Source organism: Cyprinus carpio, chromosome A15 (assembly GCF_018340385.1).
Source record: "Cyprinus carpio isolate SPL01 chromosome A15, ASM1834038v1, whole genome shotgun sequence".
Classification (NCBI taxonomy): Eukaryota; Metazoa; Chordata; class Actinopteri; order Cypriniformes; family Cyprinidae; genus Cyprinus; species Cyprinus carpio.
Genome location: NC_056586.1, coordinates 16784967 through 16812160, shown reverse-complemented (window position 1 = coordinate 16812160; position 27194 = coordinate 16784967). Strand labels below are relative to the sequence as shown.

At 39.4% G+C, this 27194-nt stretch overlaps 1 protein-coding gene across 2 annotated transcripts in view; it reads left to right on the top strand.

Moving 5' to 3' along the window:
* LOC109066929 (membrane-associated phosphatidylinositol transfer protein 3-like) overlaps nucleotides 1–27194 on the top strand; it is an 82757-nt gene that overhangs the window by 16597 nt on the left and 38966 nt on the right. For both annotated transcript variants that reach the window (XM_042771248.1, XM_042771246.1), the window contains exons 3-5: nucleotides 5400–5504; nucleotides 25944–26014; nucleotides 26103–26323. In XM_042771248.1, coding sequence (XP_042627182.1) covers nucleotides 5400–5504; nucleotides 25944–26014; nucleotides 26103–26323 — 397 coding nt within the window. The remainder of the gene's footprint in view (nucleotides 1–5399; nucleotides 5505–25943; nucleotides 26015–26102; nucleotides 26324–27194) is intronic.

The window sequence follows — 27194 nt, the reverse complement described above, 5'->3', positions numbered from 1 at the left end:
ATCTTTCATGAGACACGTTTCTCATTTATTCTTAATGAGCCCTCCACTTTACTGCACAACACAGAACCTCAATTAAAGACCAGATGTTACAGCGGGATGGCGTTGGGAGCATGCAAGATAGTTCTTTAATGTGTTTTTGGCTGGTTTTTATTATTCCTTTGTTAGGATTCGTTTATATATTGCTAGACAGCTACATTATTACCTGAAGCTCCTTGCTAACAAAATCTTAATTGTTTTGTTTTGCATTTTTGCGTAGTTTAGAGTGACAAGGGATACAGCTACGGCCGGAAAGTAACAAATTAAAATTGCTAACTATTAGTTTTATTAACGTCTACACCTACTCCAAACCTAAACCTACCCCTTACAATAATGCAAATACAGTGATTATTGTTGTTCAGCGTGACAAAAATTACGCAATATTGATGTACGCATGCCCAGTGGCCATAGCTGTATCCCTTCTAGCCTCAACCAAATCATACCAGCGTTTTATTCTTTATAGTATTATTCTTGAACGATCATGTGGGAGGGTTTGTTTACTCTGAACCACTATGCACACATAGAAAATAACAAGATGACCACTGACTGAAATGACTTGCCTTAAAGGGACTTTGTAGAAATGTATTATACTGTCACAGTGCATTATAGGGAATATGCTGAGAGGATGACCAAGGCTCGAGGCACAGTCAGACCAGCAAGTTGTTTACTAACGAGTATGACAGCAACTAGCAAACTTTTCAGAGTATACAATGTATTCTTGTGTTTTTAAATTTATTTAAATATTTAAATATGAGAGACTCCTTTCAAAGGAGCTACATCTTATCGTCCACAAACATTTGAATGGTAGTGTAGTTATGTGAGATGTGATTTTTGGACCAATGAGAATCCACTCATGGCGGGGCCATCCACAGTGATCAACATGCAAAACTTGAAGAGTTTTGTAGCCCTTCTGAAATTATAAGATTGTTTCTACTCCTAGTATATGAAGTTTTTTAAGAATTTAACTTGTCATGATTCAAAGCATTGTAGATGGTTGTCTCCTCTGAGTGTCATCTGCAGACTTGTTTTGACCTGTGAGAAATGACAAAAGAAATGTTGTGCACACTTGAATGTTGTTTCCTAGTGGCTCAGTGTTTGTTTAGCAATCACTTTTGTCAAGAAAGCCACAGTCAAGTGTTTTGGCTCAGGCTTGGAGTGCGAACTTAATGGCTTTTTGTGTAAGGTGTGTTTGTGAAATCACAGATGTTGCGTGTGTGAAATGTGAATATATTTGTCTCTGTGGGTCTGTGTGGATACTCTCTGCGACTGGCTGTTGTTGACTCCTCTTCAGTGACCTGTTAGATTGACCCCTGTCAGTCAGTGTGCGCTACAGATGATCAGAGTGCCGAGCGGCAGGGAAATTGAGGCTCATTATGATCCCAGCTTTGTCAGCCTGCCTTCACTTCCCTGACACATGAGCCCTGTTCATGCATGTCAGACTCTCACTTGCCCTGTCCAAGCCTCTCATATCCGCTGGGTTGATCTCCTTCAAGTTGCTTCCTGGGGTGTCTCTCTGTGGGACCCTGAGAGGTGTGACCAAACCTAAGCACCAAATGCAAGTAAAAATCAAATGAAAGCATTGGTGAGTAGGCTAAATGATACTTGCCAGTTGGCTGGTCAATTTAAAAAAAAAAAAATGACTAATTGAATAAATGTGATGCGCTGTGCATTTCAGCTTAAAGTGCTATGATCTTTGATAACAGCTCATGATAACAGTTTAACAGATCAGTCCGCAGTAAATGCTGCTCAAGTTGCTTTTGAAAACAAAACAAAAATTTAACAAGCATTTGAAAATGCAAATGCCTGCTGAAAATTTAGCTGCTGACATTTTTTTCCATCAATATGTCCCAATTAACTTTTAATAGGAAGTACTACAACACTGTGCTGGGGTCTTTAAGGACAAAGCTGTTTTGATAATGAATGAATGCATTCAGAATAATTTTTAACTGACATGTTGGCCAATGTCTAAGGAGGTTAATTCCGGTCTATTATTGGAGCGTGTGCATTTGAGTAATGAGATTTGTCAGAGTGTGCTTAAATAGACCCCATTTGTATAGCCTGGAATAAGGTTGGTCCTTCATTTAAAACTGTGTAAATTTCAGCTGGAGACAGATTGCTGTATGCATTCGCAGCCATTCATTGTGACTCTTACCTACACAGGCTTTGCTTTTTGAGCTGAAGTGTTTTCTGTTGCATTGATTGTTCTCTGTAGTTGGGTAGCCCTGGGCCCTTTGCACACAAGATTCATCTGCACTGACCAGTCAACTAGGAAATCGGCTAGTTATAACTTCTATCAGATTATAAAGCCAATTAAAACTGTGTTACCTTACATTTTAATATAAAGAGCCTGTTCATTGAAAAAAGCATCTTAGCATCAGGACTTTTTATGATTTTATGTATATCATCATTAGCCCTCTCAGAGTTGACAGCTTGTTTTATATTTTAATTTAGGCTACTTAATTGCATATATTATGGTTTATTATGTGTTATATTGTGGCATATATAGACAAATGTCCAAGTTAAACTTTTTATTCTCATTACAAAACACTGTCACAGCCAATCACATAAGGAAAAACTGTTTCTTCTTAGTATTTGTGTCTGAGTTTTAAACCCCAGTGTTCAGAAGAGCGTCAAGACGTGTGATTTTCATAACCAAATATGGGCCTGCATTTGGAAGATTTTCCAGGAAAAGCCTGTTTTACTGAAACTGTGTCAGACAGACAACGCTGTCTTATGTTCTTTGCCTCTTGACAGCCACAGGCATGAAGAGAAATGAAGTCTGTGCATAGTGAATGCTGCTTGTTTTCCTACTTTTAACAAAGCTGACTATAAGTTTGCATTTTATTTCCATACAGTGAAAGTGAATAGGGACTGAGGCTGTCATTTTGCCTAACATTTCCTGTTGTGTTCCACTGAAAAAGAAAGTCATACGGGTTTGAAACAACATGATCTTGCTTTGAAAGTACACATAAATGTAATTTACAAGGAAAATGTACTCCTTGTGTTGCAAATTTGGTTCATATGCTAAAGATATTGGTATGATAACTTGAAATAGGAACAGCTGAAATCCACCAGTATTTTACCAACTTTGAGCCCACACTGACATGTCCTTTGACTCCTGTCTTTGTCTGTATTTAAGAGTAAAAGAAGAGTTGAAGAATGTTAATGGATAAGCTCCCTGAACACATTTCCTGGTCTTTACAGAATTCTCGAAATGTAGTTTCAGATTCCTTTTAAAGTCTTTTTTAAAATTCTCTTTTAATAACCTCGAGTCAAAATGTTTCCCCACCTTTATGCACTTTGCTTGTCTTTCTTCTTTTACTCCTTTCAATCACTGCTTCATGCAATTTTCGTGAAAGTATTTTGAATCATTTATGGATTTTTTTAATTCGCCTTCATTAGGGATAGGTTAAGATGTTTGTTTAGTGAGGTCAACTAATTTATATCGATTAAAAAAAAAATGTTTTAAATATTTTATGAATGTGCTTTTAAAGGGGTAAATCAAGAGACAGAACTTCTCAGAGCGTGATTTAGCTTGCTGGCAGTGTTATGCACTTACTGTTAGACTGTCAGCAGAATAAATTCTCTGAGAAGTTGTTTCTGCATTCCCTAAATTCATTCTCTTTAAAGCACTGCTGCTACAGGCATCAAGCGCAGCTTGATTAACAAACACTCCACCTTCAGCAATACATTTCAGGACAATTATGGTCAGACTTCAGATCTCCTGCTGTGAGCAGCATTCCAGCTGTTATGCAATTCAGTCTATTTTTTGAGTTCTATGATAGTTAATGAAACTTTATTTGCTAAATACTTCTGTCAGTTATTCTATTGAAGTGCTGCACATTGTTCTGTGATATATTTCAATTGTTGATCTGTGTACAACTTCAGATCTTGTAATTTTTCACCATGTTTTGCATCATGAATTGCATTGTGTGTTAAGGTGATGTTTCAAGTTAATATGTGTTTTAACTTTTATATTCTTACTGTACTGAAGCTAAAGCAAGTATTTAAAAAGCTATTTACTGTATGTATTTTTAAATTGTAATATTTATTGTATTGTAATTATATTTTAAATGTAATTTAATTATTATATTTCATTATAAATATAAGCGTTTTTATTATTTTAACCGTTTATCTTCATCCTTTTCTACCCTGTTTTAATGTTTGATAAATCTGAAGATAAACTTTTCAGATTTGATTCAAGTCTAATTAAAGTGCTTTTCTAAATAAATAAATAAATAAATAAATATGATTAAATATATTTTTAATATGTTACTTTGACAGCCCTAAAATTGTTTGTTAGGTCTTTTCATAAAAATCATAAAAATATATACAGTAGTTTTGCACATCTCTAACTTTCACAGTAACTCGTATTCAATAATTCAATATACATTACTTTTTTTTTCTTTTTTCAATTTACAAACCTTTTTCATCATAGTGCAGATTAAACTGAATACTTTAAAATGAAATATTCTGCAAAGCTCCTCCACTCTTTTTGAGAGCAAGTTCCCACATTTTTACATTGTTCTTTTTCTTTCTATTTCTCCTTTCAACTTTTTGCTTTCTTCCTTTCGCAGTGAGCCTCGCTGGCAGACCCTTGTGCGTTAGCAGTTTGTGTGTTTTATTTACTGAAATAGGTGGTTGTCTCTCCTTCAGGAGCCGGGCTGCTGTCATTGCTCTTCTTTTTGCTAAGCACATTTCACACTTCAGAAGATCTGTGTTCTTCCTGCTTTCTCTAAGCGGCGTTCCATTCGACATGACTCAGTAACTGCCAGTATTTGGATTATGATTTAAAACCCTTCCTCTTTCAACTCCGAGCTTCCCTCACATTGTTTCTGTGAGTGTGTGTGTATGTTTGTCTACCCTTGTTAGAACCAACTCAGAAAAAAACAAAAAAAAACAATTCAACTGACAGTCTAATGAATGGCATGCGACAAACAGCGGCCGATCGGCTCGAGTGGGTGATGCTGATGAGCAGGTCATAACCTCTCTACCGTACTGAAATATCGTCCCAGTGAGATCCGCCATGGCATTGGGTTTGCAGTTCGCTGTCACACGCTGTGAACCGCACAGCCGAGTCCTCCATCAAGCATTCAGGGGCTGTCACACAAGGACCGGCAGTCCGCTCGCTCTGTGTTCATTAGTCAGACATCACTTTATGGCTCTAGCTGTATTTAAAGATAATTCGATGGATCTTAATAATCTTTGATGTACTGCAGCATTGCATTCCATGTGTTTTTCTTTTTTTTCTGAGCTGAAATGAGCATACCATTATCCTGCCGATGAGTTAAATGATTGATTGTCTAATCCTCATCATATACTGTGCTCATTGTTAATGTTTGTTTGTGTGTGATGTCTTTCAGAGGTGCTGGAGGGGAAGACGGCCATGCTTTTGGGCATGAGTCAGTGGAACTCTAATGATCTTGTTGAACAGATAGAAACTCTGGGCCGCATCGACCAGACGCAGGGTAAGAGCTCATAAATGTAAATGTTATGCTTTCTCTCATCAGTCGCACTTCCCCATACAGGTATTAAAATTCACGATTTATGTATATGGTACTAGTTACTACAAATGTTCTGAAGTGGTAAAAACATTTACATGGCCAGCTGAGTGTCCATGTGAACATAGACCAGTTACCCATCAACCTCACCCTGAGTACTCGAGCAGTCAAAATGACCCAAATGCACATCTCTAGCTCATATCCTCAAGAACAAAGGAGGCTGTTTCTGAAATGGCATTTTATAAAACATCTCATTATGTTTTACATCAACCAGCCATGTCACAGAAAGTGTTCAACCAGCTGCTTGCCAAACAAATCTGTAATTTTTCATTTCGCCGTGAAAACAGAGGAAACAGACGTCAGGCTTCATTAAGCAGCATCATGTCTCAGCTGTCTCCATTGATTTTTCTTACTCTTTGTACTTATCTGGCATATTCTTTAATGGTAAGCGTTAGCTAGCATGAGTCATTAGCGAAGTAACCATCAGGATTCTTCACTTTCTCACTGCTTGGAGCTTTTTAAAGTTGCTTTCAGGCTTAGTTTTACATAATGTAGCCGTATTTATTAATAAGTCATGTTCTTTGTGCAAAGATATGTGAAACTTAAAGAGGCTCTTAGCTTCACACTAATGCTGCTGAGATGTATTCTGCTCAATGCTCTATGTTTTTCTGGTGTTATATTTAGTTTCTGAAAGCTCTGCTAGCATTTGTTCCGTGTAATGTGGACGGAGGATAGTGTACATTTCTGCAGGGTTTGCTCATGTAGTAGCTTATATGTCCAAATCGAATTTACGTCCAAAATATATCTCTCTCATGTGATTTATTGCCTGTGGCATATGCAGTTACACAGCAATTACATATCAATTTACCTTTTCATATTGAGTGATACCAGTGATGTAAATCCACCATACAAAACCAGATGTCATTTTCCATAATAACACGACATTCCCATATATGGAGTTCCCGGAGCTGTTTGCTGTCCTGTGTTCCACATACTTTTGGCACCGTTCATGGAAAATGGTGTTTTACTGCACACTGTGCATACTAGTATTGCTCAAGATAATTCACCCTTCACCTAAATTATTCAGGTGGCCTTTTCTCACATTTTTGTTGTCCTCTTGTGTGAAATATGATTGGTCTTGTGGACTGCACTCAGGGAGATTGAGACTTAAGCTGATGCGACAGAGCGATAAATGAGCTAAGTGAGAGGCAGTGAGAGTGAGTGAGCTAAGTGAGAGGACTTGTAACCTGAAGGTTGTGAGTTCGAGTCTCAGGTCCGGCAGGGATTGTCGGTGGTGGGAGTGAATAACCTGCGCTCTCTTCAACCCTCAATACCACGACTGAGGTGAGAACCTTGAGCAAGGCACCGAACCCCCAACTGCTCCCTGCGTGCCGCAGCAATATGGCTGCCCACTGGTCCGTGTGTGCGTGCACTACTGTGTGTGTGCACTCGGATGGGTTAAATGCAGAGCACATATTCAGACTATAGGTCACCATACACGTCACCTCATTTCACTTTGCAACTTGAGAATTCATACTATTAAGTCTATTAAGCATTTTTGATTCATAAAATGTTTCAGTAAAAAAAAAAAAAAATACAAATATATATATATATATATATATATATATTGTCAGACACAGACGAGGACACAGAGGATTCAGTGCAATAGTGTTTAATGTTAATCAGAGGTTTCAGACACAGGTGAATCTTGACACGTAGACAAACAGTGGTAACACAACTTTCCTTTGAGGTGATGGAGATACAGATGGTGACTCCGACGAAGACGATGGGAACAGGTAGGCAGAGGAGGATGAAGAGGGTTCAACAGGTCAGGTAGGTTTGACGAAGGGCGTTCAGGTAAGTAGGGAGATAGGTGCAAGACCAGACAATGAGTGATGGTGACTGAGGGCTTTATGTGTGGCACTGGTGATGATGCACAGGTGTTCAGAATGCTGGTGATTGGGAACGAGTGGGCGTGGCGTAAGTGTCTGATTCAGGGAGTGTAGATGGTGTGGCTGTGACAGTACCCCCTCCCCCACGGGCGGCTCCTGACGGCTGGGATCTTGAACGACGACGGGGTCTACCACGGCCTCGGGGAGCGGGGCGGTCTGGATGGTCTCGGTGAAAGTCGGTGAGCAGGCTAGGGTCCAGGATGTCATTACGATTAACCCAGCAACGCTCCTCCGGGCCGTAGTTCTCCCAGTCTACAAGGTACTCCAGTTGAGGACCCCGTCGTCGAGAGTCGAGGATAGCTCTCACCCGGAAGATGCTGTTGTCTTCTTCGATGGCGGGAGGAGGAGGTACGGCATCATCACCAGGCTCTGTGGATGGAGGAGACAAAGGTTCAGTGAATGGTTTGAGGAGTGAGACATGGAATGAAGGTGAGATACGGTACTGTGCTGGTAGCTGGAGTCTATAGGTCACTTCGTTCAGTTGCCGTTCGATCTTGAATGGTCCGATGTATCGAGGACTCAGCTTACGGCAGGGCAGCCGGAGGCGGATGTCCCTCGTCGAGAGCCAGACCAGCTGTCCAGGTTGGTATTGTGGCGTAGGTCTTCGACGAGCGTCCGCTTGCTCTTTATGCCTCCGAACTGCCCGCTGGAGATGCACGTGAGCCGAGTCCCAGACCCTCTCGCTCTGTCGGAACCAGTGATCTACCGCTGGGACCTCCGAGGGCTCACCCGACCATGGGAAGAGTGGAGGTTGGTATCCGAGGACACATTGGAAGGGGGTGAGCCCGGTGGTAGATTGCTGGAGGGAGTTCTGTGCATATTCTGCCCAGGGTAGGTACTGGCTCCAACAGTCCTGATTCCGGTGGCAGTAGACCCTCAGGAACCTCCCGATCTCTTGGATCTTCCGCTCAGTCTGGCCGTTGGTCTGTGGATGGTATCCTGAAGAGAGGCTGACGGATACTCCTAGGAGGCGGAAGAAAGCTGACCAGACTCTGGAGATGAATTGGGGACCCCTGTCGGAGATGATGTCTTCTGGAATGCCAAAGTGACGGAACACATTGTGGAATAGTGCCTCTGCCGCTTCAAACGCTGTGGGAAGTCCTTTGAGAGGTATGAGTTTGCATGATTTTGAAAACCTGTCGACTACTACCAGCACACAAGTATTGCCTTGAGAAAGGGGGAGGTCAGTCATGAAATCTACACCTATATGGGTCCATGGACGTTCAGGAATGGGCAGAGGCACCAGTTTACCTTCCGGGAGTCTCCTAGGGGGTATTCGTTATGGCGCAGACTGAGCATCCTTTGAGGTAACGGGAGGTATCCTGACTCATCGAGGGCCACCAGTAACGTTGTTGCAGGAGCGAGAGGGTCCGCCTCCTGCCTGGATGTCCAGATCCCGGAGAGGTGTGAGCTAAGTCCAGAAGGGTAATCCGATGTTGAGGAGGGACGAAGAGTTTCCCTTCTGGACCTCCCGGCGGAGCAGGGTGTTGAAGGTTTTCTTGTTCAATCAGACGATTAAGGTCCCATTGAATGGGACTTACAATCATGGCTGGAGGGAGGATTGGTTCGGGAGGTTCTGGTTCTGGGTCTGCCTGATGAAGGCGGGATAGAGCATCAGCTCTATTGTTCTGGGAGCCAGGGCGATACGTGACTTTAAAGTCGAATCTCGTGAAGAATAAGGCCCATCTAGCTTGGCGATGATTCAGTCTCTTAGCTTCACGGAGGTATTCCAGGTTCCGGTGGTCAGTGATCACCTCGAAAGGGACCTTGGCTCCCTCCAGCCAATGACGCCATTCTTCCAGAGCCAGCTTGATAGCCAATAGTTCACGATTTCCTATGTCGTAATTCTGCTCCGCTGGGGATAGCTTCTTCGAGAAGAAGGCACATGGATGGAGTCGTGGAGGATCCCCCTGCCGCTGGGAGAGTACCGCTCCGACCCCGGTCGATGAAGCATCCACTTCCACTATGAACTGTCGGTTGGGATCAGGATGAGCTAGGATCGGAGCGGTCTTGAAGGCTTGTTTGAGATGATGGAAAGCTTCAGTGGCCATGGGGTTCCAGGACAGAGACTTGGGCCGGTTCCGGAGGAGTGAGGTTAGAGGTGAGCTGAGTAAACTGTAGTTCTTGATGAATCTCCTATAAAAGTTGGCAAAGCCCAGGAAGCGTTGGAGTTCTTTTATGGAGTCAGGTTGGGGCCAGTGTGTGATGGCTTCCACCTTCCCCTGGTCCATCTTCACGCCACGTGGGCCGATGATGTATCCCAGGAACTGGACTGAGGGCGTGTGGAACTCACATTTTTTCTAATTTGAGGTACAGATGGTGTTCCCGGAGTTTTCGGAGTACAAGGATGACATGTTGGATGTGTTCTTCCTGGGATGTGGAGTAAATGAGGATATCATCGATGTAGACAATTACGAACTGGTTAAGGTATTTTCTGAAGATTTCGTTCATGTAGTTCTGAAAGACGGAAGGACTGTTGGATAACCCATACGGCATGACCCTGTATTCATAGTGCCCGGAAGGAGTGATGAAAGCTGTCTTCCACTCGTCCCCCTTCCGGATGCGGATTAAATTGTAGGCGCTCCTCAAGTCCAGTTTTGTGAAGATCCTTGCTCCGCGGAGTTGCTCTAAGGCAGCTGGGACCAGGGGAAGAGGATAGCTGAATTTGACGGTTTGAGAATTGAGATGGCGATAATCTATACACGGCCTCAAGCCTCCGTCCTTCTTGGCCACGAAGAAAAAGCTGGAAGCGGCAGGGGAAGTAGATGGTCGGATGAATCCTTGAGCGAGAGCTTCCTGTACGTACTCCTCCATGGCCTTCTGCTCCGGGATGGACAGAGGATAGACTCGTCCCTTGGGAAGGGTTGCTCCAGGCAGGAGGTCGATAGCGCAGTCCCATGGCCGATGAGGTGGAAGTTTCGTTGCCAACCGCTTGCTGAACACATCCTGGAACGCCCGATATTCTGGAGGGATGGTATGTTCCACCTGAGTTTCGGGGCTTTCCACTGATGTGGACTGGACCGGTAGGGATGACTTCTTGAAGGATGGAATGACCTTGGGAACTTTAACTGGTGGAGTGATGCAGGTAGAATGGCAGGATTTTCCCCATTTCAGGATCTCACCTGTGGGCCAATGGATGTGTGGTTGATGTTGGTTAAGCCATGGGCGTCCCAGGATGATGTCTGCGGTGGATTCCTCCAGCACCATGAACGTGATGTCTTCCTCATGCAGGGAACCCACGCGGAGGATGACTGTGGGGGAGAAATAGCGGACATGACCTCGGCCCAGCGGCTTTCCTTGTATGGTTGTGATTCTGAGTTCGACGGGGCTTCGATGACGCTTGACACTTAGACGATTTAAGGTTTGCTGGTTGATGAAGTTCCCCGCTGAACCGGAGTCGATGAGGGCTTGTACTGAAATAGAAGAGTGGAGATGTCTTAGAGTAACCCAGGTTTGAGTCAATTGAGCAGTTTGAGGTGGTAGATGGATGGTACTCACCGCTGGGCGTGGAGGTCGTACGGGACAGGATGGTAATAGGTGTCCCTCTCCCCCACAGTAGAGACACAGCCCGGTGTTAATCCTCCGCTGACGTTCTGATGTAGATAGGTGGTGTGAATCTACTTGCATGGGTTCAGGTGCTGGAGGAGCGACAGATGGTAGAGCGGGCAGAGGACGTACAGCGGGAGTGAGGTGTTGACATGCCGTGAGTCTCTGGGCGACTCTGATGGATTAGACACTCCAGTCCCAGTGAATCTTCATATACAACAATCAAACTTTGTATTCTTTCACATAGACCGTGGCGATATGCTGTAATTAAGGCCGTTTCATTCCAACCGCTGATGTAAGCGAGGGTACGGAAGCGAACAGCATAATCGCTCACGGACTCATTTCTCTGTTGGCGAATTGTAAACAGTTGATCATGGACAGATAATTCAGACGCTTGCTGACCAAAGACGGATTTTAATTGGGAACAGAAATCAGTAACAGATCCAGTGGCAGATGAATTCGATTCCCAGAGAGATTGAGCCCATTGGAGAGCTTTACCTGTGAGCAGATTGATGATAAAAGCGACTCGGCTGCGTTCGGTGGTGAATAAGTGTGCGTTGGACTCCAGGTAGAGGGAACACTGTAGCAGAAACCCGCTGCAATCCTCCGCCGCGCCGCTGTATGTCGCTGGTGTGGCCATGGGACTCGCAGGGGCAACTGAAGAAGTGACCGGAGTTGTAGCGGTGTTTGATGGCGATGAGCTGTTGACAGCAGGTGAGGGAAGTTGCATGAGTGAGGACCGTACAGCGTGAACCAGTTCAGTGAAGGGATCCGCGGTGCGGTCCTCGCCTGTGTCTGAAGAGCTCTGCATGAGGTCTGGTCTTCTGTCAGACACAGACGAGGACACAGAGGATTCAGTGCAATAGTGTTTAATGTTAATCAGAGGTTTCAGACACGGGTGAATCTTGACACGTAGACAAACAGTGGTAACACAACTTTCCTTTGAGGTGATGGTGATACAGATGGTGACTCTGACGAAGACGATGGGAACAGGTAGGCAGAGGAGGATGAAGAGGGTTCAACAGTTCAGGTAGGTTTGACGAAGGGCGTTCAGGTAAGTAGGGAGATCGGTGCAAGACCAGACAATGAGTGATGGTGACTGAGGGCTTTATGTGTGGCACTGGTGATGATGCACAGGTGTTCAGAATGCTGGTGATTGGGAACGAGTGGGCGTGGCGTAAGTGTCTGATTCAGGGAGTGTAGATGGTGTGGCTGTGACATGTGTATGTGTGTGTGTGTATTTATTGTTTGATTTTTTTTGTTTTCTACAATAACTGATTGAAATGGTTAATCTGGTTCACTTTTTTTTCCTCATCAAATAAATTATATGTATTTTAAAAGTGTATAATAAGTAATTCATTAAAAAAGTGTGTGTGTGTGTGTGTAGGTAAGATTTTTGTGAAGTCCCTAATGTGCATCAAGGCTCTATTTATTTGATAAAATACAGTAAAAAAATAGTAGTGTGAAATATTATATTAATATTAAAGTAACTGTTTTCTGTTTTCAGAAGCCATTTCTCCAGTCTTTAGTGTCTCATGATCCTTCAGAAATCATTCTGTTAGGCTGATTTGGTGCTCAAGAAATATTTCTTGTTAATATCAGTGCTGAAAACTGCTTTGCTGCTTAATGTTTTGCTGAAACCTTGACATTTTATCAGGAATCTTTTGTTAGTAGATAATTCAAAAGAAAAGCATTTAAACAAAGTCATCAGAAGAATGACAGATATTGACATTATATCTATAACTATATCGCTTAGCCTAAAATCTTTTCTTCAAGTGGAAAAGTTCTGTTTCTAAACTTAGCAGTAATTATATTGAATCCCAGTCTTATTTCCCCATAGTCCAGTACAGTTGAGACATTTTATTGACAGGATTAATTGTTGGAGGTACACTGAAGTCTGTGGGCACTTGTGGTTCCCAGATTAATTAGCCTGTCAAATAGGGGGCTTTCTACCTGGTGTGCTAAGACTGAAGTTAATTAGAAAACAGTGCTGAAGCTACTTTCACATGCAGCTAGCAGGGGGTCCTCTTGTCCAGATTCCAGCCAGCTTGAGTTCAGCAAAGCAGTCTGGATGCTGTCTGATCCTGTTGTGGAGTAAAATAGAGGGTTTCTTGATTGATCTGTGTGCAGTATGGGAACACTTGAGTGACAGCTGTAGGTTCCTGCCTGATATTGACATCCTGTAGCATCCATCCTTCAACTATTACAATCAGCTGTCAGACCATTTGACATGTGGTTAACCCTTCTACGTAGGGAACATAGACACTGCCATTATGAAGATGATGTCACATTTTAAAGTGCAGTCATAATGAGGAAATTTCAGTGACATTTCACATGCAAAAATGCCCATTGTCCATTGTCAGTAGCAATGAGATGTGTAAAGAACAACTTGCACAGAAGTCAGTTTCAATAACAACCAGGTTTTCAGTTGGTGAACTTGAAAAATAAATGAAATATTATTAATTTAATAAATATTATTTTATTATGGACAAATATTTGTGCTATTCATTTTTAACATGCTCCACAATGTCCTAATGTCAGATTTTATTGAAATCAATTGTGTCACATCTCCCTTGTGGAGCGCAGATTGTTTGGCATGTAAAGTAATTGGCTGAAAAGAGACATTTATTTTAAATATCCTTTCTCTGCATTAATGATGAGCTAGAGCTGTTTTGATGGTTCTTTATATAAAAAAAGTCCATTGATGTCAAATCTTGTAAAATAAGCAATACAGCTAGTTAGATAAGCTGAAAGAGGTTTTTTTTCCTCAGAAGTACCTGTAGCTTTTATTCTTTGTTTCTGAATATCGTCTGGCTTTTCATCAGCCAAACAAGCTCTTTGTGTCCTGCTGTACTTGACTGGCTTCTAAACTCACAAAGGTTGAGGGATTGCTTTTATTCCATCTGCTCCCCTTGATGTGAAAGCAGTAGGTACTTTTGAAAATTTGACTTATGTTTCATCCATGCCACCATTTTTACTTTTCATAGCAAAACGATAATGATTCTATAAATCAATTTAATGGGGACTCATTAGGACCTTTAAAGCAGACACTCCAGTTAATTGCAGTTCCTCGCAGGTAGAAATATCATCAATCTCTGATCTAAAGAATCTCGGATGACTTCCCTAAGGACTACCTGATTGACAACCTGATTATTTAAGGAATCATATGCGTGACTGACAGCTGGAACCATACCTGACAATTTATGGCAGTTATGGGCTAAGGTTTTGTTTCTTCTCATTTACTATTTTAAGTAATTACTTTTTAATCATCGGCATTGCTTGATCATCTTGATTGCATGTTTATTAGTTGGTTGAGGGCAGCTTCCCTTCCCTTCCCTTCCCTTCCCTTCCCTTCCCTTCCCTTCCCTTCCCTTCCCTTCCCTTCCCTTCCCTTCCCTTCCCTTCCCTTCCCTTCCCTTCCCTTCCCTTCCCTTCCCTTCCCTTCCCTTCCCTTCCCTTCCCTTCCCTTCCCTTCCCTTCCCTTCCCTTCCCCCTTCCCCCTTCCCCCTTCCCCCTTCCCCTTTTCCACTGATTGAATTCAATATGATGGACTCCAGTAGGTTAGTACTTGAGATTTAAAGCTGGGCAACTTTTTGAAGTCATTTCTTCATTTATGCAGTTTTCTCTTGATTATGAATCAATGTACATACATTTATGCTGCCTCTATGTAATCAGCAGCTTACAGTAGATGTGCTTACTACAGTGGTTTGCAACCACGGGGCCACTTCCACATTATTTAAAATATAACAAAACAGCATTAAAATAAGTGAACGCACCTTAAAATCAAGATATTTCTAAATCGCCATTTTAACTTTTAGTTTGAAACCTGAATATAAGAGAAAGTGTCACTTTAAAAGTGTAAAAAATGGAGAACAAAAAATCGTATAACTACATGGGCATTTTTTGTAATACATTTTTTTTCTTTTAGAATTACAGAAGATCTGTCTTCTGAGATATTATAGTTGAGAGTGATTCAGTGTTACAGGTGCATCTCAATAAATTAGAATGTCGTGGAAAAGTTCATTTATTTCAGTAATTCAACTTAAATTGTGAAACTTGTGTATTAAAAAATTAAATGCACACAGACTGAAGTAGTTTAAGTCTTTGGTTCTTTTAATTGTGATGATTTTGGCTCACATTTAACAAAAATCCACCAATTCACTATCTCAACAAATTAGAATATTGTGACATGCCAATCAGCTAATCAACTCAAAACACCTGCAAATGTTTCCTGAGCCTTCAAAATGGTCTCTCAGTTTGTTTCATTAGGCTACACAATCATGGGGAAGACTGCTGACCTGACAGTTGTCCAGAAGTCAATCATTGACACCCTTTACAAGGAGGGTAAGCCAAAACATTCATTGCAAAAGAAGCTGGCTGTTCACAGAGTGCTGTATCCAAGCATGTTAACTGAAAGTTGAGCGGAAGGAAAAAAAGTGTGGAAGAAAAAGATGCACAACCAACCGAGAGAACTGCAGCCTTATGAGGATTGTCAAGCAAAATCGATTCAAGAATTTGAGTGAACTTAACAAGGAATGGACTGAGGCTGGGGTCAAGGCATCAAGAGCCACCACACACAGACGTGTCAAGGAATTTGGCTACAGTCGTATTCCTCTTGTTAAGCCACTCCTTAACCACAGACAACGTCAGAGGCATCTTACCTGGGCTAAGGAGAAGAAGAACTGGACTGTTGTCCAGTGGTCTAAAGTCCTCTTTTCAGATGAGAGCAAGTTTTGTATTTCATTTGGAAACCAAGGTTCTAGAGTCTGGAGGAAGGGTGGAGAAGCTTATAGCCCAAGTTGCTTGAAGTCCAGTGTTAAGTTTTCACAGTCTGTGATGATTTGGGGTGCAATGTCATCTGTTGTTGTTGGTCCATTGTGTTTTTTGAAAACCAAAGTCACTGCACCCGTTTACCAAGAAATTTTGGAGCACTTCATGCTTCCTTCTGCTGACCAGCTTTTTGAAGATGCTGATTTCATTTTCCAGCAGGATTTGGCACCTGTCCACACTGCCAAAAGCACCAAAAGTTGGTTAAATGATGGTGTTGGTGTGCTTGACTGGGCAGAAACTCACCAGACCTGAACCCCATAGAGAATCTATGGGGTATTGTCAAGAGGAAAATGAGAAACAAGAGACCAAAAAAATGCAGATGAGCTGAAGGCCACTGTCAAAGAAACCTGGGCTTCCGTACCACCTCAGCAGTGCCACAAACTGATCACCTCCATGCCATGCCGAATTGAGGCAGTAATTAAAGCAAAAGGAGCCCCTACCAAGTATTGATTACATGTACAGTAAATGAACATACTTTCCAGAAGGCCAACAATTCACTAAAAATGTTTTTTTTTATTATTATTATTGGTCTTATAAAGTATTCTAATTTGTTGAGATAGTGAATTGGTGGGGTTTTGTTAAATGTGAGCCAAAATCATCACAATTAAAAGAACCAAAGACTTAAACTACTTCAGTATGTGTGCATTGAATTTATTTAATACACGAGTTTCACAATTTGAGTTAAATTACTGAAATAAATGAAACCTTTCCACAACATTCTAATTTATTGAGATGCACTGTATTTTCGTATAATTATGATACTAAACTGATAGTTGAGATACTAAAATGAGATTTTGTCACTATTTTAAATTATATTTAATTGTAGTTCTGTTTTTAGTCATTTTGATGTGTTATTTGTCATTTATGTATTTCTTTTTTAATGTCTATACATCAAGTACTTAAACTTAATGAAAATAATGAATCTTAAATAAAATATCAAAACTTATTTTAAGTTCATTTTTATTTTATTTCAAGTAATGACAATTTTTTTATTAATTTTTTTAGTTTAAGATTTAGTTAACGATAATAGTCCTGGAGTTATGAGCAGTTTCATGTGATAATTTTAGACAAATGCAATTTATTCTTTTTTTTATCAGAAAACTAATTGGTTGTTAAACTAATATATAATATTATGTAACATTTCAGTGTTCAGAGTGTTTGCCTGGCAAAAAAATATTTCGCTTTCTGCCCTTTTTTTTACTCAAGTTTTTTAAATGTTAATCACCTAGTCAGTGGCGCTGTGACAAAAACAAATACTGTGCAATCTGGTTTCTGATTAGACTTCAAGCTTTGGCTGAATAAATTAGAATAGACGACTAATTAATGCACAAAATAAGAGCCCTAGCCTCTGTCGGCTGATCGAATCACACACGTTATCTGCTCAGCTTATCTGAGGGACTGCAGCTGACAGGCTCATGACGCTTCTAGTTCTTTGCAGACACGGCCCCTCCGTGCCTCACTAAACCCAGACACTCGAACATACCTCATCTGTATTCTCCCCAACGCAGGCTCCTACCAAGTCCTTTTTTAACATATGCCTCTTGTAGGCACAATCTGCCTCACATGCTAATTCCCATTTAATTACTTTTCATTCCTTTTCTTTCTCCATTTAACCACAGAATGCCCCAAGCAGGGAAAACTGAAGACACACAAAGCTAGGAACAATAAGACCGCTCCACAGAGAGAAAGATTGAGAGTAAAGGGAGGAAAAGGACCATAATAAGGGGCTGATGGAGCGTATTTGCACAGGAGGAGTTCAGAGCTCACGATTGCTATATTGACTTTTATGTATCTGCCAGCGCTGAAGGACACCGATACCAGACTGTGACAGATTCTGCTGTTCTGAGAACTAGGTGTTCAGTGTCCAAAATTACCACGCTAAAACCTCTGGCTTTGGTGATTACATAAAAGGGAATTAATTCCCATTTGGCTGATAACTGCAACATTACATGGTTTAAGATTAATATTAAGAATGATGGCCCGGCCCTCTATGATGTTAGTTTATTAATTCAGTTTAAATCACCATCTACCAAAGAAAACACAAATTTTGTTTTCAGTATAAAATTCCCTATCATAAGTTTATCTAGTATGTCTAAAGTTTCTTCTTTATCCAGATCTCTATTTATTACATCACATTGCATTGAATATTTATAGCATTAAGCCAACAAAATATAAGAAAATACTGAACAAAATGATGTTTTCAGCTTATTTTTTGATGGGGGAATTAATAGGAGTATGACCAAAATGTTATGGAGTAGTTTTATGATGGATGGATTTGCAGTTTTTTAGGCTTCAAACACAGGGGCACCATTCACTGCCATTATACAGATTGGAAGAGTCTGGACAATTTTTGATATAACTCCTATTGGATTCATCTGAAAGAGGAATGTCAGATACGCCTAGGATACCCTGATACGCTTATTAACCGTTAAACAACAAGATTATTTAAAATTAGAATTGAATTGAATTAGAAAAGGATACATTTCTGTCACCCGTTAAAAATACTAACATTTGTATTCCTGGGATTAATTTTACATGTGCAAAAAGCAGCAAACAACAGAACATGAGGATTCAAGAAACCAGAAGGAACCAGACGGCAGAAAGCGGTATACTATTTTTCTTTAGGCTTATTTTACAAAAGCACAAAGATGTGTTTTTATTGTGAATGTACAAAAATAATATCAAACTTTTTACAATTCTGATTATCTTTATGACTTAAAGGAGTAGTTTCTTCCACTGTTATAAAGAAAAAATTCAAGTGACTGCGCTGGTGCCACACACTGCTCAGTTTAAATATGTAGTAAAATCTGTGCCGTTATCACTGTACCACCGTGATGTTATGCAAAACATTTTGTTTTACGTGGACATTGGAACACAAGTGAAGTAGGCTACATAATAAATAATATTTTGCCATTCAGATACATCGCGAATACGGTAACATTTGATTTTGTGTCGAATGAGAGACCCAACGTTTTCAGTTTCGTTTTAGCCTAAATTAATTTGTTTTGGCTCGTCGTTGTTCTTTTCTAACTACTGTTAATTGGAAGGATTTGTTGTGGAGTGAGGGGAACTAAAATAGCTTAGCTATGTTTACAGTGTTTATTATAATGTTTGTAAACATTTCACGTCGGCATTAGGCCTACTTCTGAATGAAATAATAAAATGCAACTTATAGGCCTACGCGACTTATGTTTTTTTTTTTCTTTAAAAAACATTTTTTTATACGCATAATGCATTTTAACCATGCAGCAAACCTTTTTAAATATTTTGGATACATTTCTTATTAACAAAAAAAAAAACGTTTAACTGATTGTATTAATCGGTCAAAATTCTTCACGGTCAGTTAACGGTTAAGTAGTTAAAATTAACATCCCTACACTGGACAATAGGTGGTAAAACCAATTCACTCCCATTATAATAAAACTGTCTTTAAAGTGTGGAATAGTTAACAGAATAGACTATAGTTTTGACAGATTTTTAAATCACACTGTGAATGTACCTCAATACAAATGTTACAGCAGAATCTCTAGTGGCTGACACATTTCTATCCTACAATAAGAAATGAATGCTGTTGTTGCATCTAGCCTGAGTAAATGAGCTTGTTGAGTGTTAACACCATACACCTGTTGTGATGTGTCCTCACAGGTTGATGCGTTTCTATAGTGTGAGAATGTGAAGGCAGACAGACAGGGATGTCGGTGTACAGGTGTTAGACCTGGACTCATCAGTTGTGCAGTGAGGGTGCCCAGACTTGTCTACACACAGCATGCCAATGTACACACAGCAGAGGGTACAGATGCTCCCAGCAGTCACTCCAGTCACATACACAGACTCAAATGTTGGTAGAATTCAGCTCATGTGCTTTTTGTTGTGAATGTGTGGTGATATATTTGTGTGTGTGTGTGTGTGTGTGTGTGTGTGTGTGTGTGTGAGAGAGAGAGAGAGAGAGAGAGAGAGAGAGAGAGAAGGAATTTGTGTTTTGCCTTTATATTCCCTTATTTTAGAGGGTGAGTGCTGTGGTCAGACTGTTGCTGAACATATTGCTGTCCATGGCAAATTTGACGAGAAGCTGAATCTGTTATTTTTAACATTCTGCACCTGGGATTTGGTACAGCCAGGTGTGTTCCCTGGCAAGCAGATGGTCAGAAATGTCTGCTCTGCTCTTCCTGAAATCGCACACTTTTCCCATGTGGCAGTCACACCAAACTCATTGTGATGTGTCTCATAGTAATGCATTGCAAGTTTGTTTTTTCTCCCAATTGTCCCCCATTGTCCAATACAATTTTCAAAGCACAGAGTTACTGTGGGTTCTTAACCTAAAATAAATAAAATTAAAAATAAAATGAAATAAAAGCATGGTGTTACTGTGATTTTTGCTTAAAAGAAAAGAAATCATTGTTACTGTAGGTTTTTTACAACAAAATCAAAGCCTGGTAATATTTTCAGTATTTCTATTATTTCTGCTATAATTTAGACAAAACGTCTTGTTTTAAGAATTGTTTTGGATTTAACAGAAACTGGCATAATTGATATATTCAATTTAATTAATTGTTATTCCAGAACTGAATTCAATAAAAACAATAGTTATTGAGGCAGAAAAATATGATTTCAGTTTACATCTTGACTGTTTGTTTTTGTTTGTTTGTTTTGGCTTTTACAGTAAGTTAAAGATAAATTATTTTCATGTGTTATAATAATCTATACATTTAAATACTTTTAAGTCATCCTGTGGCCCCTTTAGAAGTTTGATGAGGTCACCTAGTGGGCCTCCGCCCCTTGGTTGAGAACCATGGTCTTTTTGCATCGCATCTGCATTTCTTCTGCATTTCATAGAATATACTCTTGCTGCTTGCTCAACTCGTTTTGCAGTCCATTTACGGTTTGTGTCCATTTTTGGTTCTCTGTGTGATCCAAGCACGATTTCATTGATATCATTTCTAGCTCTCTTGAGTTAAATTATACTCTTCACTTCTCTGTTGAGTCTCTGCATGAGCTCAACCAGTCGCTGAGTTAAAGGCAGCCTGCGGCCGCTGTCAACCCAGGCGTATTTTTGGCAACACATTCATGTTTATCTCCACTTTATGCATTCTGAACAGCCCCCTCTCTCTATCTCTTTCAATCTCAATCTATTTCACTCAATCTGTTTCACTCCTTTTTCTCTGTCTGTCGCTCGGTTCTCTTGTTGCTCTGTCATTCTCTGTTTTTCTCAGAAAAGTAGGCCTTTTCTCTCTCTGTCTTGACACTGCTCTATGTCATGTATTACTGACCAGTCCTACCTTAGCAACTGTTGCCATCCATCGATTTTTTTTTTTTTCAGGCTAAATTACACTAAATCACACGTAATTACACTTAATTTTATTTAAAAATATTGTAAATGTTTTTGTTGGTGAACAACACAAAGTAGAACAGTGATATCTTCTTCCTATAGAAATTTAGATTTATATATATATATATATATATATTAGATATATATATATATATATATATATATATATATATATATATATATATATATATATATATATATATATATATATATATAATGACTCTGTTGTATATTTGATGTTATCACATGAAAGTCACAGGTTACACATGTGCATTTTACTGTTGCTTGCCAAAATTACAAATAACACAGTTTTTAATGAACGGTTTTGATTCATTTTGAGTCAAAATACCTGATTCAGTCCATGATTCATACTGTGTTTTTCAGGCTGGGTCTGTTTTGGCAGTCTGGAGACAGGGATGTTTCCACAGCAGTGCTATCATGGCTCAGGATTGTTCAGGTTGGCCTGGCAGAGATCCATATTTTGTTAAACTATGGAATCAAAAGGAGGAACAGGCTCAGTCAATACACATTTGACCCTGTAGGGTTTATTGTCCTTTCAGCTGAAAATTGGTTTTACTTATTGTCACCTTGTTGGAGATTTGGTGCCCTTCAAGAAAAGATGAGTGTCTTTGAAGCTGAGGGAGCAAGTCTACTTGTTGGTTGATTTTGTTTTTCTTTGTACTTTGTTTCGCTCCTATGAAGGAAGAGAGTTGTTGGTTAGATGTTATATTGTTTGGAGTGGTCAAATCTTTCTGTCAATCTCCTTCCTTTTCTATCGCATTCTTCACATGTCCTCTTTCTCTAATTGCTCTGTCTTTCTCTCTGTCCCTTGAATCTGTATTTCTCTACAGGATGCTATAAATCAGGGGTTTTGTTTGGTTGCTGTGTTTTTGTGGGAAATAGAGGACGTGAGCTAAAGCAAGAGAGACAGGCAACTCCAGAGCAGAGTGAATAAGAACAAAGTGTCCCAATTGCATTTATGGAGAAGTAGGGCTGGACAATAATTCAATATCAATATGTATCGCGATATAATTTTTTTCAATATCGGTTATATGATTTTTAAACACATTTCGATATTTCGATACATTACAGGTGTTTCTCACACATTGATTTATTTTTGACATTTGACTTTGTTGAATAAACATGAGCACTTTTCAAAATCATCTCTGAAGGAATTAGACGGTCTTCAGAAAAGTTTCAAATAATTTTTTTATTTGTAAAGAATTCTCTTCTGCTCACCAAGCCTGCATTTATTTGATCCAAAGTACAGCAAAAACAGTAACATTTTGATATATTTTTACTATTTAAAATAACTGCTTTCTATTTGAATATATTTTAAAATGTAATTTATTCTTGTGAACAAAAAAGGAGAATTTTCAGCATCATTACTCCAGTCTTCAGTGTCACATGATCTTCAGAAATCATTCTAATATGCCAATTTATTCGTTATCAATATTTAAAACAGTTGAGTAAATTTTTTCTTCTTCTCAGGATTCTTTGATGAATAGAAAGATCGAAAGATCAGCATTTATCTGAAATAATTTTTTTTGTAACATTATACACTATTCCATTCAAAAGCTTGGAGTCACTATGATTTCTTTCTTTTCTTTTCTTTTTTTTGGAAAGAAATGATAGAAATTAATACTTTTATTTAGCAAGGATGCTTTAAATTGATCAAAAGTGATAAGTCATTTATAATGTTACAACAGATTTCTATTTTAGATAAATAGTTTAAATATTAATAAATGATTTTTGAGCAGCAAAACAGAATATTAGAATGATTTCTGAAGGATCATGTGTTTGGAGTAATGATGCTAAAAATATAGCTTTGAAATCACAGGAATAAATTGCATTTTAAAATATTTTCAAATAGAAAACAGTTATTTTATATAGTAAAAATATTCCAAAATGTTACTGTTTTTGCTGTATTTTGGATCAAATAAATGCAGGCTTGGTGAGCAGAAAATAATTCTTTAAAAACATTAAAAATCTTATTGTTCAAAAACTTTTGACTGTGAGTGTATGTTAGGCTATAGTTTGAAATTAAAGATATTAATATTAATTAGGTGAGTCTGAGACGATTATTTGACAGTGATTACACATTTCTTGTTTGTATGAAGGCTAAATACAAATAAAAGATGAACATTAATTTATTTGTGCTGTTTTTTCTTAGTTTCTAAAATATTATATGGTTTTACATTCACTATTATAGGTGTCAGACTTGGCAAGTTCATTTTTTATAAGTTTGTATGCACAGACTGTTGTTTGCATTCTTGGCAGTGTTTACGAGGCTTTTTTAATAGTGTTCATATTGATATCTGAATTATATCGTATCGACCGAAATTAAGAAATATATTGTGATATAAATTTTGTCCATAATGTCCAGCCCTATGGAGAAGTGACATTCTGGAGCAGAGGCTGTGAGGAATGGGAGGGGGAATCAATAATCTTTTTTTTTTTTTTTTTTTTGCTCGGCACCCACCTTGTCATTTCGTTGTCCTGTCATTATTGCTTGTTTTCCTTTTCTCTCTATCTCTTTGCCATCACTTTCTGACCTTTTGAGTCCAATTGAAATTAAACTGTGGGAGTTCCCAGCATTCTACATTCTGCCGCTCCGGATGAGCATTAAGCTCCTATACTATGGAATTTCATTAACACACAAATTTGGACTGGAATGAAACGATCATCTAAAATGCTCGCGTTTGCAGTGCACAATATCAGTTAAGGTTAAATAAATTGTTGTCTTTTATGAATTATGGTTTGGTTACGAGTCTAAAGATTTCTCATGCATGCCCATCAGAAATTGGGGAACAAGTTAACTAACGACCAGAGACTAAACATAAAGGAAAACGTTTGTGTTGTCTCGCTTTCTACAATTGCCATTTGTGCAACTGTAGAGAGAGTGAACAGTGAACGCCCATGTTATATGTCAGGTGTGTGTTCAAATAGTTGCATTTGCTTAAAATTGCCTCTGTTGGTACATAGTTATAGGCATCTAAAGATTTATATGCCCTCAGTTTCTATTTACTATGCACGCTCGGTTTCTCTGGTATAGGCCACTTCTGTCCTGACAGATCGTACATCCATTGAGTGTGTACGAGTCAGCCAATCCATTTTCTTCCGTTAAAGTTAACGATTTCAAATAACAGTCGTGGTCCCAGATAGTAAGCGACATTACATATTCAGATAAAATCAAATTTTCTCCAGTCATTGTTAAAAAACAAGCAAACAAAACCTGCTAGCGTCTGTGAAGCAGTCAGGGGATTTTTTCTGCCTCCACCTAAGCTCCGTTCATAAAAAAGACATCACAATGTTTACTAACTGAAAAAGGGTCTATATGGCTCATTATGTAGGCTGAATTGGTTTGTGTCTTATAGGCATCTGGAGAGGCAGTCAGACAGACAGTAGTTAGAAAGTAGCAGTGAGCCTGTTAATGCTGCGGCTGATTGGCAGTATGTCTACAGTGTTAAGCACAGGAGAGAGCACAGCTCAGCACCCTGGCTTTTTTCCTCATGGTGCTGCTGTGAATGAAAGCCTGCAGCTGGCATGAACACACTGGGACTCTCACTATTGGGAGGGTTTTTTTTTACAGTCAGTACAGCTTTTCAATGAACACAATTGCTCCTTGGAGACCCAATGATTTAGAAGTGAATGAATATGCCAATAAGAGAAGCAGTCTGGTCTATCATCGGCTCAGTCTGTTTGATGTCATGGCAGCTGAGGGTTGTCATGACATCATCTCACTAATTCAAATACGAGCGCATTCCCACACTTGTCTGCAAAAGGATGGATTTTGAATCAATGCGGTGTTTGTTTGTACAAACTTTTAACTGGCTATGTTTCAAATGAGGTTTTGTCATTACAGAATAATGGGATTGGACTTCAGTAACTGTTGCAGAGTAGCTTAAATGAAAAATACCTGGAATTTGACACTCTGTTGAATTAATAAATGTGGCAGTGAGTAATGTAGAAAAGAAAACAAGAAAATCAGCCATTCTTATTCTTAAGTTTGCCATTGTCAAATAGAAGGAATGTAGTCAATGTGTGTAATGTTAATTTGAACGACCACTTCTGGGGGTTTGTTCAAATTAACATTACACATTTTCACCTTGTGGATTGTGAGTTTCCAGCATTTCCCAGACTAAACGCAGATAGACTGATAGAAGGCATTGAGAAGGCATGGGCACAAGCTCCATGCTGACCGAATGACTGGAGGCCAGCTAGAACAGGAGCGCTAGATCATGAGAGTGTGAGAATGAGATGGCAGAATGGAGCAGGAAGATACAAATAGAAAAAAAACAGAGCAATGGCAAAGGTGAAGTGTAATGACTTTGGCTGAAGACCAGCGGTCTTATTTAGAGAATCAGAGACATCAAAAGGCTTTTTGTTGGTTCAGTTCACTTCCTCTTGTGTGTAATTTGTTATGTGGTTTTGTTATTTTTTTATGACACCAGCCAACATCAAAATGAAGGAGTTTGTCTGATACAAATCCCAAGCTCTGTCTGTTTCCTATTGATGTGTTTTGAAATATGATGGTACCAGTATGTGGTTTTTCTGTGTCATCTTATGAAGAAAATAAATGGAAGGTAAAATCATTAATGAAAGAGGGATGAGTGTGCTTTGAAGGATCGATAATCATTTGTGGTTCTGTTTGCTGTGCATCTGTGCAAAGTGGCTATAATCACCTTCTCTCTCTCTTTTTTATATATATCCCCATCTATCCATCTCATGCTCTTTCCTTAATGGGTTCAGAGAGTCTGTACCGTGTAAGGAGGCAGAAATGTGTCCCTCAGACTAGCATTGATGGTCTAGAGGAAGCTGAGGTAAGATGATCTTTTTGAATATTCAGTGTGCTACTGGTTTCTTTTTATGATATTGTGCCGTGACCTTTCTGTGTCCCTTGTTTACCAGAACAAATGTCAAACACATGTGCTGGTGTTGGTGGTTCATGGGGGAAACATACTGGACCTAGCGGGCGGAGAGGCTGGCACGAAGACCGCAGATGTAAACACCCTTTCCTCAGTGCTGGAGAAAGTATCTCAAGATCATTTCCAAGCTGCAGCTCAGCATGTCGTCATCAAGTTGGTGCCATGCCCAGCCGTATGCGCAGAGGCCTTCTGCCTTGTATCAAAGTAAGTAGCTATTACTGAAAGCGACTTTTAATGACCATATTTTTTGGAAATGGGCCATGGTATTCTCTGAAGTTAATACCATTGTATATGCTAGCATCCTTCAAGCACTACTGTTTTGTCATGGTTTAGACTGGCTGAATTTCCAGGCATTAATATGTATTCAAATTATATATATATATATATATATATATGTATTATTTGAATACATATTAATACATAAAGTATTCATTTTCTTTCGGACAAACAAAAACGCTGTCCTTTTGAATGGTAGAGTATTGCAGTGCAAATTCACTGTTTTTAAAGACACTGCTCTTTTTTATTGTACATTTTCACATGGAAAAGTCACAGAAGGGAATGCACTATATTTGTTATCAAGTTAGTTGTTGCAGACTGCAACCCAAATTTATACAATAAAGCCCCTCTGTTAAAGTTGTGAGAATCTAATGAGAATAACCATTTAGAATTATTTACAGAAAAAAGCAACAAAGTTTAATGTAAGTACCTTTAAGAGTAATTTTTACAAGTTTAAAGGGATACTCCACCCCAAAAGGAAAATTTTGTCCTTAATTACTTACCCCCATGTCGTTCCAAACCCGTAAAAGGTCATTATTTTTGTTTTCTTCACTTACAAAAAGTGTTCCCCTCACTTCATATAACCCAGATTGCACGTCTGATGGCAGATGGAGTATTCTGATGACGACTTTCATACCTTTTATGGACCTTGACACTGTTATTTACTTGATAGTCTATGGGACAGTCTCAAACCTCCAGGTTTTCATCCAAAATATCTTAAATTGTTTTCCGAAGACGAACGGAGCTCTTATGGGTTTGGAACGACATGGGGGTAAGTGATAAATGACAAAATTTTCAT